Genomic DNA, 16,335 nt, shown 5'->3' on the forward strand with positions numbered 1-16,335 from the left:
CCCACTCACAGTAACATGACCATCAGCCCCCCACTCACAGTAATGACCATCAGCCCCCCACTCACAGTAATGACCATCAGCCCCCCACTCACAGTAACATGACCATCAGCCCCCCACTCACAGTAATGACCATCAGCCCCCCACTCACAGTAACATGACCATCAGCCCCCCACTCACAGTAACATGACCATCAGCCCCCCACTCACAGTAAAATAACCATCAGCCCCCCACTCACAGTAACATGACCATCAGCCCCCCACTCACAGTAATGAGCATCAGCCCCCCACTCACAGTAATGACCATCAGCCCCCCACTCACAGTAACATGACCATCAGCCCCCCACTCACAGTAATATGACCATCAGCCCCCCACTCACAGTAATGACCATCAGCCCCCCACTCACAGTAATGACCATCAGCCCCCACTCACAGTAACATGACCATCAGCCCCCCACTCACAGTAATGACCATCAGCCCCCCACTCACAGTAATGACCATCAGCCCGCCACTCACAGTATAATGACCATCAGCCCCCACTCACAGTAATGACCATCAGCCCGCCACTCACAGTAAAATAACCATCAGCCCCCACTCACAGTAATGACCATCAGCCCCCCACTCACAGTAATGACCATCAGCCCGCCACTCACAGTATAATGACCATCAGCCCCCCACTCACAGTAATGACCATCAGCCCGCCAGTCACAGTAAAATAACCATCAGCCCCCCACTCACAGTAATGACCATCAGCCCCCCACTTACAGTAACATGACCATCAGCCCCCCACTCACAGTAATGACCATCAGCCCGCCACTCACAGTAAAATAACCATCAGCCCCCCACTCACAGTAATGACCATCAGCCCCCCACTTACAGTAACATGACCATCAGCCCCCACTCACAGTAATGACCATCAGCCCGCCACTCACAGTAAAATAACCATCAGCCCCCACTCACAGTAATGACCATCAGCCCCCCACTCACAGTAATGACCATCAGCCCGCCACTCACAGTATAATGACCATCAGCCCCCCACTCACAGTAATGACCATCAGCCCCCCACTCACAGTAATGACCATCAGCCCCCCACTCACAGTAACATGACCATCAGCCCCCCACTCACAGTAATGACCATCAGCCCCCCACTCACAGTAATGACCATCAGCCCCCCACTCACAGTAACATGACCATCAGCCCCCCACTCACAGTAACATGACCATCAGCCCCCCACTCACAGTAATGACCATCAGCCCCCCACTCACAGTAATGACCATCAGCCCCCCACTCACAGTAACATGACCATCAGCCCCCCACTCACAGTAATGACCATCAGCCCCCCACTCACAGTAACATGACCATCAGCCCCCCACTCACAGTAACATGACCATCAGCCCCCCACTCACAGTAAAATAACCATCAGCCCCCCACTCACAGTAACATGACCATCAGCCCCCCACTCACAGTAATGAGCATCAGCCCCCCACTCACAGTAATGACCATCAGCCCCCCACTCACAGTAACATGACCATCAGCCCCCCACTCACAGTAATATGACCATCAGCCCCCCACTCACAGTAACATGACCATCAGCCCCCCACTCACAGTAATGACCATCAGCCCCCACTCACAGTAACATGACCATCAGCCCCCCACTCACAGTAATGACCATCAGCCCCCCACTCACAGTAATGACCATCAGCCCCCCACTCACAGTAATGACCATCAGCCCCCACTCACAGTAATGACCATCAGCCCGCCACTCACAGTAAAATAACCATCAGCCCCCACTCACAGTAATGACCATCAGCCCCCCACTCACAGTAATGACCATCAGCCCGCCACTCACAGTATAATGACCATCAGCCCCCCACTCACAGTAATGACCATCAGCCCGCCAGTCACAGTAAAATAACCATCAGCCCCCCACTCACAGTAATGACCATCAGCCCCCCACTTACAGTAACATGACCATCAGCCCCCCACTCACAGTAATGACCATCAGCCCGCCACTCACAGTAAAATAACCATCAGCCCCCCACTCACAGTAATGACCATCAGCCCCCCACTTACAGTAACATGACCATCAGCCCCCACTCACAGTAATGACCATCAGCCCGCCACTCACAGTAAAATAACCATCAGCCCCCACTCACAGTAATGACCATCAGCCCCCCACTCACAGTAATGACCATCAGCCCGCCACTCACAGTATAATGACCATCAGCCCCCCACTCACAGTAATGACCATCAGCCCCCCACTCACAGTAATGACCATCAGCCCCCCACTCACAGTAACATGACCATCAGCCCCCCACTCACAGTAATGACCATCAGCCCCCCACTCACAGTAATGACCATCAGCCCCCCACTCACAGTAACATGACCATCAGCCCCCCACTCACAGTAACATGACCATCAGCCCCCCACTCACAGTAATGACCATCAGCCCCCCACTCACAGTAATGACCATCAGCCCCCCACTCACATTAACATGACCATCAGCCCCCCACTCACAGTAATGACCATCAGCCCCCCACTCACAGTAACATGACCATCAGCCCCCCACTCACAGTAACATGACCATCAGCCCCCCACTCACAGTAAAATAACCATCAGCCCCCCACTCACAGTAACATGACCATCAGCCCCCCACTCACAGTAATGACCATCAGCCCCCCACTCACAGTAATGACCATCAGCCCCCCACTCACAGTAACATGACCATCAGCCCCCCACTCACAGTAATATGACCATCAGCCCCCCACTCACAGTAACATGACCATCAGCCCCCCACTCACAGTAATGACCATCAGCCCCCACTCACAGTAACATGACCATCAGCCCCCCACTCACAGTAATGACCATCAGCCCCCCACTCACAGTAACATGACCATCAGCCCCCCACTCACAGTAACATGACCATCAGCCCCCCACTCACAGTAAAATAACCATCAGCCCCCCACTCACAGTAAAATAACCATCAGCCCCCCACTCACAGTAAAATGACCATCAGCCCCCCACTCACAGTAAAATAACCATCAGCCCCCACTCACAGTAAAATGATCATCAGCCCCCCACTCACAGTAACATGACCATCAGCCCCCCACTCACAGTAATGACCATCAGCCCCCCACTCACAGTAACATGACCATCAGCCCCCCACTCACAGTAATGACCATCAGCCCCCCACTCACAGTAACATGACCATCAGCCCCCCACTTACAGTGAAATAACCATCAGCCCCCACTCACAGTAACATGACCATCAGCCCCCCACTCACAGTAAAATAACCATCAGCCCCCCACTCACAGTAATGACCATCAGCCCCCCACTCACAGTAACATGACCATCAGCCCCCCACTCACAGTAACATGACCATCAGCCCCCCACTCACAGTAATGACCATCAGCCCCCCACTCACAGTAACATGACCATCACCCCATCACTCACAGTAAAATGACCATTAGCCCCCCCCCACTCACAGTAAAATGACCATCAGCCCCCCACTCGCAGATGCCCCACTGTGGGTAGTGCCACACAGCCCCCTTGTAGACAGCACCCCCCGCCCTTCCTGTACATAGCGCCACTGTAGCTCCCTGAAGGAGCGGAATCCCCTTGTGGATGGGGATTCCGCTCCTGGACGGAGAGCTTGATGTCTCTGTCCATATATGGACAGTGACATCAGGGGCAACTCCTGAAGCGGAATCCCCGTCCACAGCGTTGCCGACTCTATGACCAGGGATTCCACTTCAGGAGAAGCCCCTGACGCAGATACTATTGAATGCAGCTGCTAGCGGCGCAACCGATGCCCGGTTTCGCCGCTAGTAGCCCCTATGGCTGCTACAGTGGTAGTGATACGACTGAGAGAAGAAGCGCCCGGGCGGAAAGGCAGCTGCTGAGTCGGTGGGCCCGGACGCTTCTGAAACACAAGCAGGGGAAGGGAGCCAGCGCAGCGCCCTCTTCCATCTGCTGGAGTGATGCGATCTGTTCAATGGCACAGGTCGCACACCCCTAAGGCCGGCCCTGCCTGTACCGGTGGATAATCTCCCCGTAGTCGTAGAGACGTGACTCTGACCTGTGAACCCACTGGAGCCCCCAGAGTCTTATTATAACACGTCTCTATGAATCAGCCCCTCACCCTTATACATGTAACCCGGGGGGAGGGGCATCCCCGGCTATTAACGAGAAATACAGGAGCCAAATCTTGTAACACCTGATAATTTATCCTAAAAATGGAACAAGTATAAAATCTGCGTCTCAGGTGGAAGAAAATCTGACATACTGCTACCTTTCTCATCACCATGGCAACAAGCTGGCGACATTCGCACCTCTATCCGCATCAACGTGATGCCCCCTCCCCACAAACTATGAGTTATGACACCTGCTAAATGTACCGGCGGGAAGAGTCCTATTATTAGTCACAAAGAAGAATATCAGGGTCATCGTCCTGCACCCCAAATGTCTGATTTACCTTCTCATAATCATCAGAGTATTGTGAAAAATGACTGTACTAATCTCCAGCTCCATATCCTTCTCCATAGGGGGCAGTATTATAGTAGTTATATTCTTGTATATAGGAGCAGTATTATAGTAGTTATATTCTTGTATATAGGAGCAGTATTATAGTAGTTATATTCTTGTATATAGGGGACAGTATTATAGTAGTTATATTCTTGTATATAGGGGCAGTATTATAGTAGTTATATCCTTGTATATAGGAGGCAGTATTATAGTAGTTATATTCTTGTATATAGGGGGCAGTATTATAGTAGTTATATTCTTGTATATAGGGGGCAGTATTATAGTAGTTATATTCTTGTATATAGGAGCAGTATTATAGTAGTTATATTCTTGTATGTAGGGGCAGTATTATAGTAGTTATATTCTTGTATATAGGAGCAGTATTATAGTAGTTATATTCTTGTATATAGGGGCAGTATTATAGTAGTTATATTCTTGTATATATGGAGCAGTGTTATAGTAGTTATATTCTTGTATATAGGGGTAGTATTATAGTAGTTATATTATTGTATATAGGGGCAGTATTATAGTAGTTATATTCTTGTATATAGGGAGCAGTATTATAGTAGTTATATTCTTGTAGATAGGAGGCAGTATTATAGTAGTTATATTCTTGTATATAGGAGCAGTATTATAGTAGTTATATTCTTGTATATAGGGGGCAGTATTATAGTAGTTATATTCTTGTATATAGGAGGCAGTATTATAGTAGTTATATTCTTGTATATAGGGGGCAGTATTATAGTAGTTATATTCTTGTATATAGGGGGCAGTATTATAGTACGGTAGTTATATTCTTGTATATAGGGGGCAGTATTATAGTAGTTATATTCTTGTATATAGGGGGCAGTATTATAGTAGTTATATTCTTGTATATAGGGGGCAGTATTATAGTAGTTATATTCTTGTATATAGGGGCAGTATTATAGTAGTTATATTCTTGTATATAGGAGCAGTATTATAGTAGTTATATTCTTGTATATAGGAGCAGTATTATAGTAGTTATATTCTTGTATATAGGGGGCAGTATTATAGTAGTTATATTCTTGTATATAGGGGGCAGTATTATAGTAGTTATATTCTTGTATATAGGGGGCAGTATTATTGTAGTTATATTCTTGTATATAGGGGCAGTATTATAGAAGTTCTATTCTTGTATATAGAGGCAGTATTATAGTAGTTATAGTCTTGTATATAGGAGCAGTATTATAGTAGTTATATTCTTGTATATAAGGCGCAGTAGTATAGTAGTTATATTCTTGTATGTAGGGGCAGTATTATAGTAGTTATATTCTTGTATATAGGGGCAGTATTATAGTAGTTATATTCTTGTATATAGGGGCATTATTATAGTAGTTATATTCTTGTATATAGGAGCAGTATTATAGTAGTTATATTCTTGTATATAGGGGGCAGTATTATAGTAGTTATATTCTTGTATATAGGGGGCAGTATTATAGTAGTTATATTCTTGTATATAGGGGCACTAGTATAGTAGTTATATTCTTGTATATAGGAGCAGTAGTATAGTAGTTATATTCTTGTATATAGGGGGCAGTATTATACTAGTTATATTCTTGTATATAGGAGCAGTATTATAGTAGTTATATTCTTGTATATAGGAGGCAGTATTATAGTATTTATATTCTTGTATATAGGGGGCAGTATTATAGTAGTTATATTCTTGTATATAGGGGCAGTAGTATAGTAGTTATATTCTTGTATATAGGGGGCAGTATTATAGTAGTTATATTCTTGTATATAGGGGCAGTATTATAGTAGTTATATTCTTGTATATAGGAGCAGTATTATAGTAGTTATATTCTTGTATATGGGGGCAGTATTATAGTAGTTATATTCTTATATTCTTGTATATAGAGGGCAGTATTATAGTAGTTACATTCTTGTATATAGGAGCAGTATTATAGTAGTTATATTCTTGTATATGGGGGCAGTATTATAGTCGTTATATTCTTGTATATAGGAACAGTATTATAGTAGTTATATTCTTGTATATAGAGCAGTATTATAGTAGTTATATTCTTGTATATAGGGGCAGTATTATAGTAGTTATATTCTTCTATATAGGAGGCAGTATTATAGTAGTTATATTCTTGTATATAGGGAGCAGTATTATAGTAGTTATATTCTTGTATATAGGAGCAGTATTATAGTAGTTATATTCTTGTATATAGAGCAGTATTATAGTAGTTATATTCTTGTATATAGGGGGCAGTATTATAGTAGTTATATTCTTATATATAGAGGTCAGTATTATAGTAGTTATATTCTTGTATATAGGAGGCAGTATTATAGTAGTTATAGTCTTGTATATAGGGGCAGTATTATAGTAGTTATATTCTTGTATATAGGGGGCAGTATTATAGTAGTTATATTCTTGTATATAGGGGGCAGTATTATAGTAGTTATATTCTTGTATATAGGGGGCAGTATTATAGTAGTTATATTCTTGTATATAGGGGGCAGTATTATAGTAGTTATATTCTTGTATATATGGCAGTATTATAGTAGTTATATTCTTGTATATAGGGGGCAGTATTATAGTAGTTATATTCTTGTATATAGGGGCAGTATTATAGTAGTTATATTCTTGTATATAGAGGGCAGTATTATAGTAGTTATATTCTTGTATATAGGAGCAGTATTATAGTAGTTATATTCTTGTATATAGGGGCAGTAATATAGTAGTTATATTCTTGTATATAGGGGGCAGTATTATAGTAGATATATTCTTGTATATAGGGAGCAGTATTATAGTAGTTATATTCTTGTATATAGGGGCAGTATTATAGTAGTTATATTCTTGTATGTAGGAGCAGTATTATAGTAGATATATTCTTGTATATAGGGGCAGTATTATAGTAGTTACATCCTTGTATATAGGGGGCAGTATGATAGTAGTTATATTCTTGTATATAGGGGGCAGTATTATAGTAGTTATATTCTTGTATATAGGGGGCAGTATTATAGTGGTTATATTCTTGTATATAGGAGCAGTATTATAGTAGTTATATTCTTGTATATAGGGGCAGTATTATAGTAGTTATATTCTTGTATATAGGGGGCAGTATTATAGTAGTTATATTCTTGTATATAGGAACAGTATTATAGTAGTTATATTCTTGTATATAGGGACAGTATTATAGTAGTTATATTCTTGTATATAGGGGCAGTATTATAGTAGTTATATTCTTGTATATAGGAACAGTATTATAGTAGTTATATTCTTGTATATAGGGACAGTATTATAGTAGTTATATTCTTGTATATAGGGGCAGTATTATAGTAGTTATATTCTTGTATATAGGGGCAGTATTATAGTAATTATATTCTTGTATATAGGGGGCAGTATTATAGTAGTTATATTCTTGTATATAGGGGGCAGTATTATAGTAGATATATTCTTGTATATAGGGGCAGTATTATAGTAGTTATATTCTTGTATATAGGGGGCAGTATTATAGTAGTTATATTCTTGTATATAGGAGCAGTATTATAGTAGTTATATTCTTGTATATAGGGGCAGTATTATAGTAGTTATATTCTTGTATATAGGGAGCAGTATTATAGTCGTTATTTTTCCTACTTAACTGGCTTATAGAAATTTTCTCAGCAAGGGGGCGACATTGAGTACAGCAGGAATCTCCCCAGGTATAGACATTTGTGCTCAGGAATAGAATATCAGGACGTATGTGTCGGTTGTGATTACGTTTTGATGTGACTGCTTCCTCTGTCAGTTCTGAGGGTTTAGTACATTTTGGGCTCTGGGTCTCCGTGTTCTGGAGATGTCATTATTACTCTCGCCCTGAGTTCGCCCCATCTTTCATGCATTGTGCGCTCACCATCCATGTGTGCCCTAATTTTCATGCAGTGTTAATATTAGTAGCAGTCGGGGCACCTCGTCCCAGATCTGTCGGTGTTCTATAAATATTTCACATTAGAAGTGGCAGAGCCCGGGGAGTGATGGGCAGATGGTGACAATATGCCCACCCCCCGCTGATCTTATTTTTTTATTTTATTGTCTTACGAGTATCATTAACCCTTCAATGGACAGATGTCTGCAAAATGCTGAAAACACAATCATCGTGTTATGTACTATGTGTAGCATTTGTATTTTTATAATATAGATCTGTAGGTTGCAGCTTGCGGATTTCCAGAGTTTTTGAAACTACAACTCCCAGCATTCTCTGACAGCCTTTGACTTCTAGTGTATGCTGGGAGTTGTTATTTCACAAGAGCTGGAGAGCCACAGGAAGGAGATCACAAATAAAGCTAATGTTTCAATTTCTCACCATTTTTAAGATCTCTGTACGTTGTCAGTGAATTGGAACATTCCTGTCTTAACCTAATACTTCTGACAGCTGAGAAGTTGTTACAATTGTATCCAGTCTAGACAATCCTCTCTGAGCTAAACTACAGCAGCACAAACCTCTCTCCTGTCTTCAGAGGCGTATATAGGGGATTAGTACAGGGGGGATATATATAAGTAGCCCCCCAGCGCATGTAACATGCACGATCGAGCCGTTAAAATACATAACTTAGATGTGATCGATAACAGGTGGATCCTGCGTGTCACTGAACGCGTCAGGCCAGCGGACCTGGATAGATACAGGATACAAAGCTGCTGTATCTCAAGAAGTTTAATACATTTTTAATTTTAATACATTTTTTATAAAAACTTATTCAAAAGTTGCACCATCCACACTGATACTGTTTATATATATAAAAATCACTTTCGAAGGCGTTCATAGCCTTTAATCTTTTCTCTAACATCTGACAGAGGAGTTTGCATTAGAAAGTGTTGCAGACCTCTCTGAAAGTGAATGAAATATATAACCCCCATCATCCCTGTTACTGTATATACCAGCCATCATCTCTGTATATAACCCCTATCATCTCTGTATATAACCCCTATCATCCCTGTATATAACCCCCATCATCCCTGTATATAACGCCCACCATCCCTGTATACAACCCCCATCATCCCTGTATATACCAGCCACCATCCCTGTATACAACCCCATCATCCCTGTATATACCAGCCATCAACCCTGTATATAACGCCATCATCCCTGTATATACCAGCCATCATCCCTGTATACAACCCCCATCATCCCTGTACATACCAGCCAACATCCCTGTATATAACCCATGAACCCTGTATATACCAGCCATCATCCCTGTATATAACCCCCATCATCCCTGTATATACCATCCATAATCCTGTATATAACGCCAACCATCCCTGTATACAACCCCCATCATCCCTGTATATACCATCCATCATCCCTGTATACAACCCCATCATCCATCTATATACCAGCCATCATCCCTGTAAATAACCCCCATCATCCCTGTATACACCAGCCATCAACCCTGTATATAACCCCATCATCCCTGTGTATACCAGCCATCATCCCTGTATACAACCCCCATCATCCCTGTACATACCAGCCATCATCCCTGTATATAACCCCATGAACCCTGTATATACAAGCCATCATCCCTGTATATAACCCCCATCATCACTGTATATACCATCCATCATCCCTGTATATAACTCCCATCATTCCTGTATATACCAGCCACCATTCCTGTATATAAACTCCCATCAGCCCTGTATATACCATCCATCATCCCTGTATATAACCCCCATCATCCCTGTATATACCAGCCACCATTCCAGTATATAAAACATATCATAACTTTATCCATCGGGGAGGGTTGCTTGCTCACCCTCTCCTCCCACGCAGACTTCTGCTACTGATGGGCAGCATCAGAGGCGTGTTCGGCACGTCTGCTAGATTGAATAGTACTGTAGCGCCAGACATGGTGGGGATGGTGGAGCAGCAGGCCCCACCATCTCAGTGGGCTCGGGGCCACCGCCTCCCTTGCCCCCCCCCTGCTATCTACACCACTGCCTGTCTTAGTAGTTTGTTACATTGTATCAGTGCGAATGAAATGCATCAGACGGGAGTCCAGACTGTTTAGCTCACAGGGGATTGTCTAGACTGGAAACATTTGTAACAAACCCTCAGCTGGGAGAAGTTAGGCCAAGATGGGGTTTCAGCCACTGGATGTAAACAATGAATGTTTCCATTTAGTAACAGCAAGCAGAGATCTTGAAAATGGTGAGGAATTTAAACACAAAGTGTTAGAGAAATCTGCAGAATCGTATTGCATCTGTATGATTTTCTTTATTTATTGTACTGGTTTTGCAGCAGGGACATTCGTATCCCGTGCGGTCCCTGGGCGCCCAGTCATGGTGGAGCGGAGATTAGTCAGCGCTGGCTCCGCTTCCCGTGCTGCAGCGTGGTATAAATAGTAGATTCTCTAATGCAATCAATTAAAGTCAATTAGCAGGCGGTGGCACGCAGCCCCCAGTCACACAGGCCTTTGTCTCGTCCCCTCAAGCTTCCCATTAGAGGCTGAGCGGCCCATCAGATCACTATCTGCCCCGTGTGTCCAGGTCACCCGGGGGGGCCCAGGATGTGAAGTCACAAACCCCCAGTCCGGGCGCAGTTCTCAGGGCTGTGCGTCTATGTCACATCTAACAATGAACCCCTGTGATACAGAGCAGAATGAGTAAAGGGTTAATACAGCGCCTCGTGTGACTCATGGTGACCGGTGGGTATTGTGCGCCATTTAAAGGGCAACTCCCCGCAGTTCTGTTATAATATGGATTCTAATAAAATAAAAATTCCCTGATACATTGTTACGGCAGCATATATGTTGTCGGTTCTGTCCGGCGTAGAAATAAATGTGAAACAATCCTGGAGCCTGCAGGGTCCGGTAATGTAACAGCGCAGTCAGAATAGGGTCGCGACATGTTTTATAAATATATCAGCCCCCCCTACCCCTAACGTACGGCTGATATTACGTGCGCCGATTTAGGATTTTCGAGAGTAGTAAATACTGCTGATAACAGCGAGAGTAACAGGGGAATAGAGAGGGGAGGTAGAAATTTTGCACAATTTCTCTGAAGCCGACAGCAAACTACAATCCGTAAATGGGACACGGGGTAAATGTCGCCGCGTTTCCTGCTCTGGTAACAGCGATGTATTATGGGATTGCCAATATTGTATGTGAGATCCTCATACAGCAGAAAACCCCCCACAGCGGCGCTGACCTCGTACCGCTATTGAGTGCCAGGCCAGTCCGGGCATGAAAGGTGCGGGTCAGATGGTCATGCTCGGTGCCCTTTGACCTCAGGGTTGGGGGTCAGGGAAGGTCGTCCTCATGGTGCACAGCCGGTGTATAGTCCAGGAGACACAATGTGCAGATCACCAGGGGCCGAGGGTGGAGAATGCAGCCCCATCTTAGTGGATGAAGTTGGGTTCCTCCACAATACTGGGTCAGATGGAGAAGTGGTCGCTGCATTTTACTGAACACTGGGGCCCCGTCGTCAGGCACATCTATAGGGGTCCCACCATTTGGACTTCCACCAATCACATAGTGAAGCCATATCCTAGTAATCTGCCGCCAATGTCTGTGGCCCCTTCTGACCCCGGACACTGGTCATGTGGACAGAACAGAGTTGGGAGGTTGAGCTGAGCTGGTTCTGTGACCGGCACTGGTGAGAGGTTGTAGTTTCTCCGGAGCCCTGGCGCCATATGAACACAGCAGTATATTATACATGGCATATGCTGGGTGAGGGGAGGGGGCCTGCGGCTGCACCAGGATCAGAACATATTGTTTATGGGGGCACTGTGGCTGATATAATGGGGGGCACTGTGGCTGATATAATGGGGGCACTGTGGCTGATATAATGGGGGCACTGTGGCTGATATAATGGGGGCACTGTGGCTGATATAATGGGGGCACTGTCACTGATATAATGGGGGCACTGTGGCTGATATAATGGGGGCACTGTCACTGATATAATGGGGGCACTGTGGCTGATATAATGGGGGCACTGTCACTGATATAATGGGGGCACTGTCACTGATATAATGGGGGCACTGTGGCTGATATAATGGGGGCACTGTGGCTGATATAATGGGGGGCACTGTGGCTGATATAATCGGGGCACTGTCACTGATATAATGGGGGCACTGTCACTGATATAATGGGGGCACTGTGGCTGATATAATGGGGGCACTGTCACTGATATAATGGGGGCACTGTCACTGATATAATGGGGGCACTGTCACTGATATAATGGGGGCACTGTGGCTGATATAATGGGGGCACTGTCACTGATATAATGGGGGGCACTGTGGCTGATATAATGGGGGCACTGTGGCTGATATAATCGGGGCACTGTCACTGATATAATGGGGGCACTGTCGCTGATATAATGGGGGGCACTGTGGCTGATATAATGGGGGCACTGTCACTGATATAATGGGGGCACTGTCACTGATATAATGGGGGCACTGTGGCTGATATAATGGGGGCACTGTGGCTGATATAATGGGGGCACTGTGGCTGATATAATGGGGGCACTGTGGCTGATATAATGGGGGCACTGTGGCTGATATAATGGGGGCACTGTGGCTGATATAATGGGGGCACTGTCACTGATATAATGGGGGCACTGTCACTGATATAATGGGGGCACTGTGGCTGATATAATGGGGGCACTGTGGCTGATATAATGGGGGCACTGTGGCTGATATAATGGGGGCACTGTGGCTGATATAATGGGGGCACTGTGGCTGATATAATGGGGGCACTGTGGCTGACACTGAGTTTCTTCGCCATCATTTCATGGGGTAAATCTATCTTCAGTAACATAATGTCTCATACTCCAGTCACATCTAAAGCTGCATTCAATTTTCAGCTGGCTTTCCTCTCAGGATGTAGGACCTTAAATCTGCAGACATTGCCCCGCTGTGGTGCGCCTGCGCCTTTATGCAGCTTACAATAAAGAATGAATTTCCTGCAATGCAACAAATCAGAGGGTGGTGCATTATGGGAGCGCTGCCCGCCTCCTACCGCTGTGTCTGTCAGCACAGTGCTGATGGTTTCCAAGTGATTTCCAGCCAGAAGACTTGTGCATGCAGCTTTGGATGTGACTGGAGTATGACGGGTTCTGTAGTGATCACCTTGTCTTTCTTCTTTCCACAGAACACATCAGGAGCTCATAGTAAAAGTAGCTGACTCCATCCAGATGAACATCCGAGGCCGACGGCGACTGATCTCCGTGGAGATGAGAACTGACATAGAAAAGCCAGAATTCCGCAGGGGCCGAAACAGTTTGGTGTTGCGCTGGCCGGGGATATCAATCCAGAACTGAGGTCACTGCTGATGTTTTTGCTGCTTAAAGATACAATTATTTTATAAAATTGCCTCTCCGCCCGAATAATAAACCTTATATGCACTTATAGAGGCTCCTGTTCTGTCAGTCTGCTCAGCCTTTCACTTAGTAGAGCTGCAGTTTGTGCCTCAGAGCTGCTTTTCCTTTATAACTAGGACGAGAAAAAAGCAGTCAGCCATTGCAGAAGCCATGAAGAGCAATATTCTGTCACTTGGTCACTCATCTGCATAAAAGTATACACAGACAGTTGTCTTCTCTCTCCATGTCTGACCGTGTTGTGTAAGTCACCCCCATAGTCACTGCCCTGAGCTTCACCGAGGCAAAGACGTACAAAATGAAAAGACACATATAGGTAGAAACACTCACATGCAGCCTGGGAACAAGAAATACAAACTCCTACTCTACAAGAAAATAAACAATACCCATGATTACTACAGGATAAGTAATGTAATGTATGTACAGTGACTCCACCAGCAGAATAGTGAGTGCAGCTCTGGAGTATAATACAGGATGTAACTCAGGATCAGTACAGGATAAGTAATGTAATGTATGTACACAGTGACTCCACCAGCAGAATAGTGAGTGCAGCTCTGGAGTATAATACAGGATATAACTCAGGATCAGTACAGGATAAGTAATGTATGTACACAGTGACTGCACCGGCAGAATAGTGAGTGCAGCTCTGGAGTATAATACAGGATATAACTCAGGATCAGTACAGGATAAGTAATGTAATGTATGTACACAGTGACTCCACCAGCAGAATAGTGAGTGCGGCTCTGGAGTATAATACAGGATGTAACTCAGGATCAGTACAGGATAAGTAATGTAATGTATGTACACAGTGACTCCAGCAGCAGAATAGTGAGTGCAGCTCTGGAGTATAATACAGGATATAACTCAGGATCAGTACAGGATAAGTAATGTAATGTATGCACACAGTGACTCCACCAGCAGAATAGTGAGTGCAGCTCTGGAGTATAATACAGGCTGTAACTCAGGATCAGTACAGGATAAGTAATGTAATGTATGTACACAGTGACTCCAGCAGCAGAATAGTGAGTGCAGCTCTGGAGTATAATACAGGATGTAACTCAGGATCAGTACAGGATAAGTAATGTAATGTATGTACACAGTGACTCCTCCAGCAGAATAGTGAGTGCAGCTCTGGAGTATAATACAGGATGTAACTCAGGATCAGTACAGGATAAGTAATGTAATGTATGTACACAGTGACTCCACCAGCAGAATAGTGAGTGCGGCTCTGGAGTATAATACAGGATGTAACTCAGGATCAGTACAGGATAAGTAATGTAATGTATGTACACAGTGACTCCAGCAGCAGAATAGTGAGTGCAGCTCTGGAGTATAATACAGGATATAACTCAGGATCAGTACAGGATAAGTAATGTAATGTATGCACACAGTGACTCCACCAGCAGAATAGTGAGTGCAGCTCTGGAGTATAATACAGGATGTAACTCAGGATCAGTACAGGATAAGTAATGTAATGTATGTACACAGTGACTCCAGCAGCAGAATAGTGAGTGCAGCTCTGGAGTATAATACAGGATGTAACTCAGGATCAGTACAGGATAAGTAATGTAATGTATGTACACAGTGACTCCTCCAGCAGAATAGTGAGTGCAGCTCTGGAGTATAATACAGGATGTAACTCAGGATCAGTACAGGATAAGTAATGTAATGTATGTACACAGTGACTCCACCAGCAGAATAGTGAGTGCAGCTCTGGTGTATAATACAGGATATAACTCAGGATCAGTACAGGATAAGTAATGTAATGTATGTACACAGTGACTCCACCATCAGAATAGTGAGTGCAGCTCTGGAGAATAATACAGTATGTAACTCAGGATCAGTACAGGATAAGTAATGTAATGAATGTACACAGTGACTCCACCAGAAGAATAGTGAGTGCAGCTCTGGAGTAGAATACAGGATGTAACTCAGGATCAGTACAGGATAAGTAATGTAATGTATGTACACAGTGACTCCACCAGCAGAATAGTGAGTACAGCTCTGGAGTATAATACAGGATATAACACAGGATCAGTACAGGATAAGTAATGTATGTACACAGTGACTCCACCAGCAGAATAGTGAGTGCAGCTCTGGAGTATAATACAGGATATAACTCAGGATCAGTACAGGATAAGTAATGTAATGTATGTACACAGTGACTCCACCAGCAGAATAGTGAGTGCAGCTCTGGAGTATAATACAGGATGTAACTCAGGATCAGTACAGGATAAGTAATGTAATATATGTACACAGTGACTCCACCAGCAGAATAGTGAGTGCAGCTCTGGAGTATAATACAGGATGTAACTCAGTATCAGTACAGGATAAGTAATGTAATGTATGTACACAGTGACTCCACCAGCAGAATAGTGAGTGCAGCTCTGGAGTATAATGCTGAAGGAATGTGACAACTTTTCTTGGCTTTAAAACAATGTTTCCTTTAGCCCTGGGTTTGATCATGTCCTGTAGTCACAGTGTACAACAGGCTGG

General features: G+C 44.1%; 1 protein-coding gene across 2 annotated transcripts in view; it reads left to right on the plus strand.

The window, feature by feature from the left end:
• LOC142653091 (unconventional myosin-Ig-like) overlaps positions 1 to 13,862 on the plus strand; it is a 231,647-nt gene extending 217,785 nt beyond the window's left edge. The window contains exon 21 of one of the 2 annotated variants that reach the window (XM_075828799.1): positions 13,614 to 13,862. In XM_075828799.1, coding sequence (XP_075684914.1) covers positions 13,614 to 13,782 — 169 coding nt within the window. In that variant the 3' untranslated portion in view covers positions 13,783 to 13,862. The remainder of the gene's footprint in view (positions 1 to 13,613) is intronic. The other variant, XM_075828800.1, reaches the window with a different exon arrangement.
• Positions 13,863 to 16,335: the final 2,473 nt, after the last annotated feature.

Source organism: Rhinoderma darwinii, chromosome 5 (assembly GCF_050947455.1).
Source record: "Rhinoderma darwinii isolate aRhiDar2 chromosome 5, aRhiDar2.hap1, whole genome shotgun sequence".
NCBI classification, from domain to species: Eukaryota; Metazoa; Chordata; class Amphibia; order Anura; family Rhinodermatidae; genus Rhinoderma; species Rhinoderma darwinii.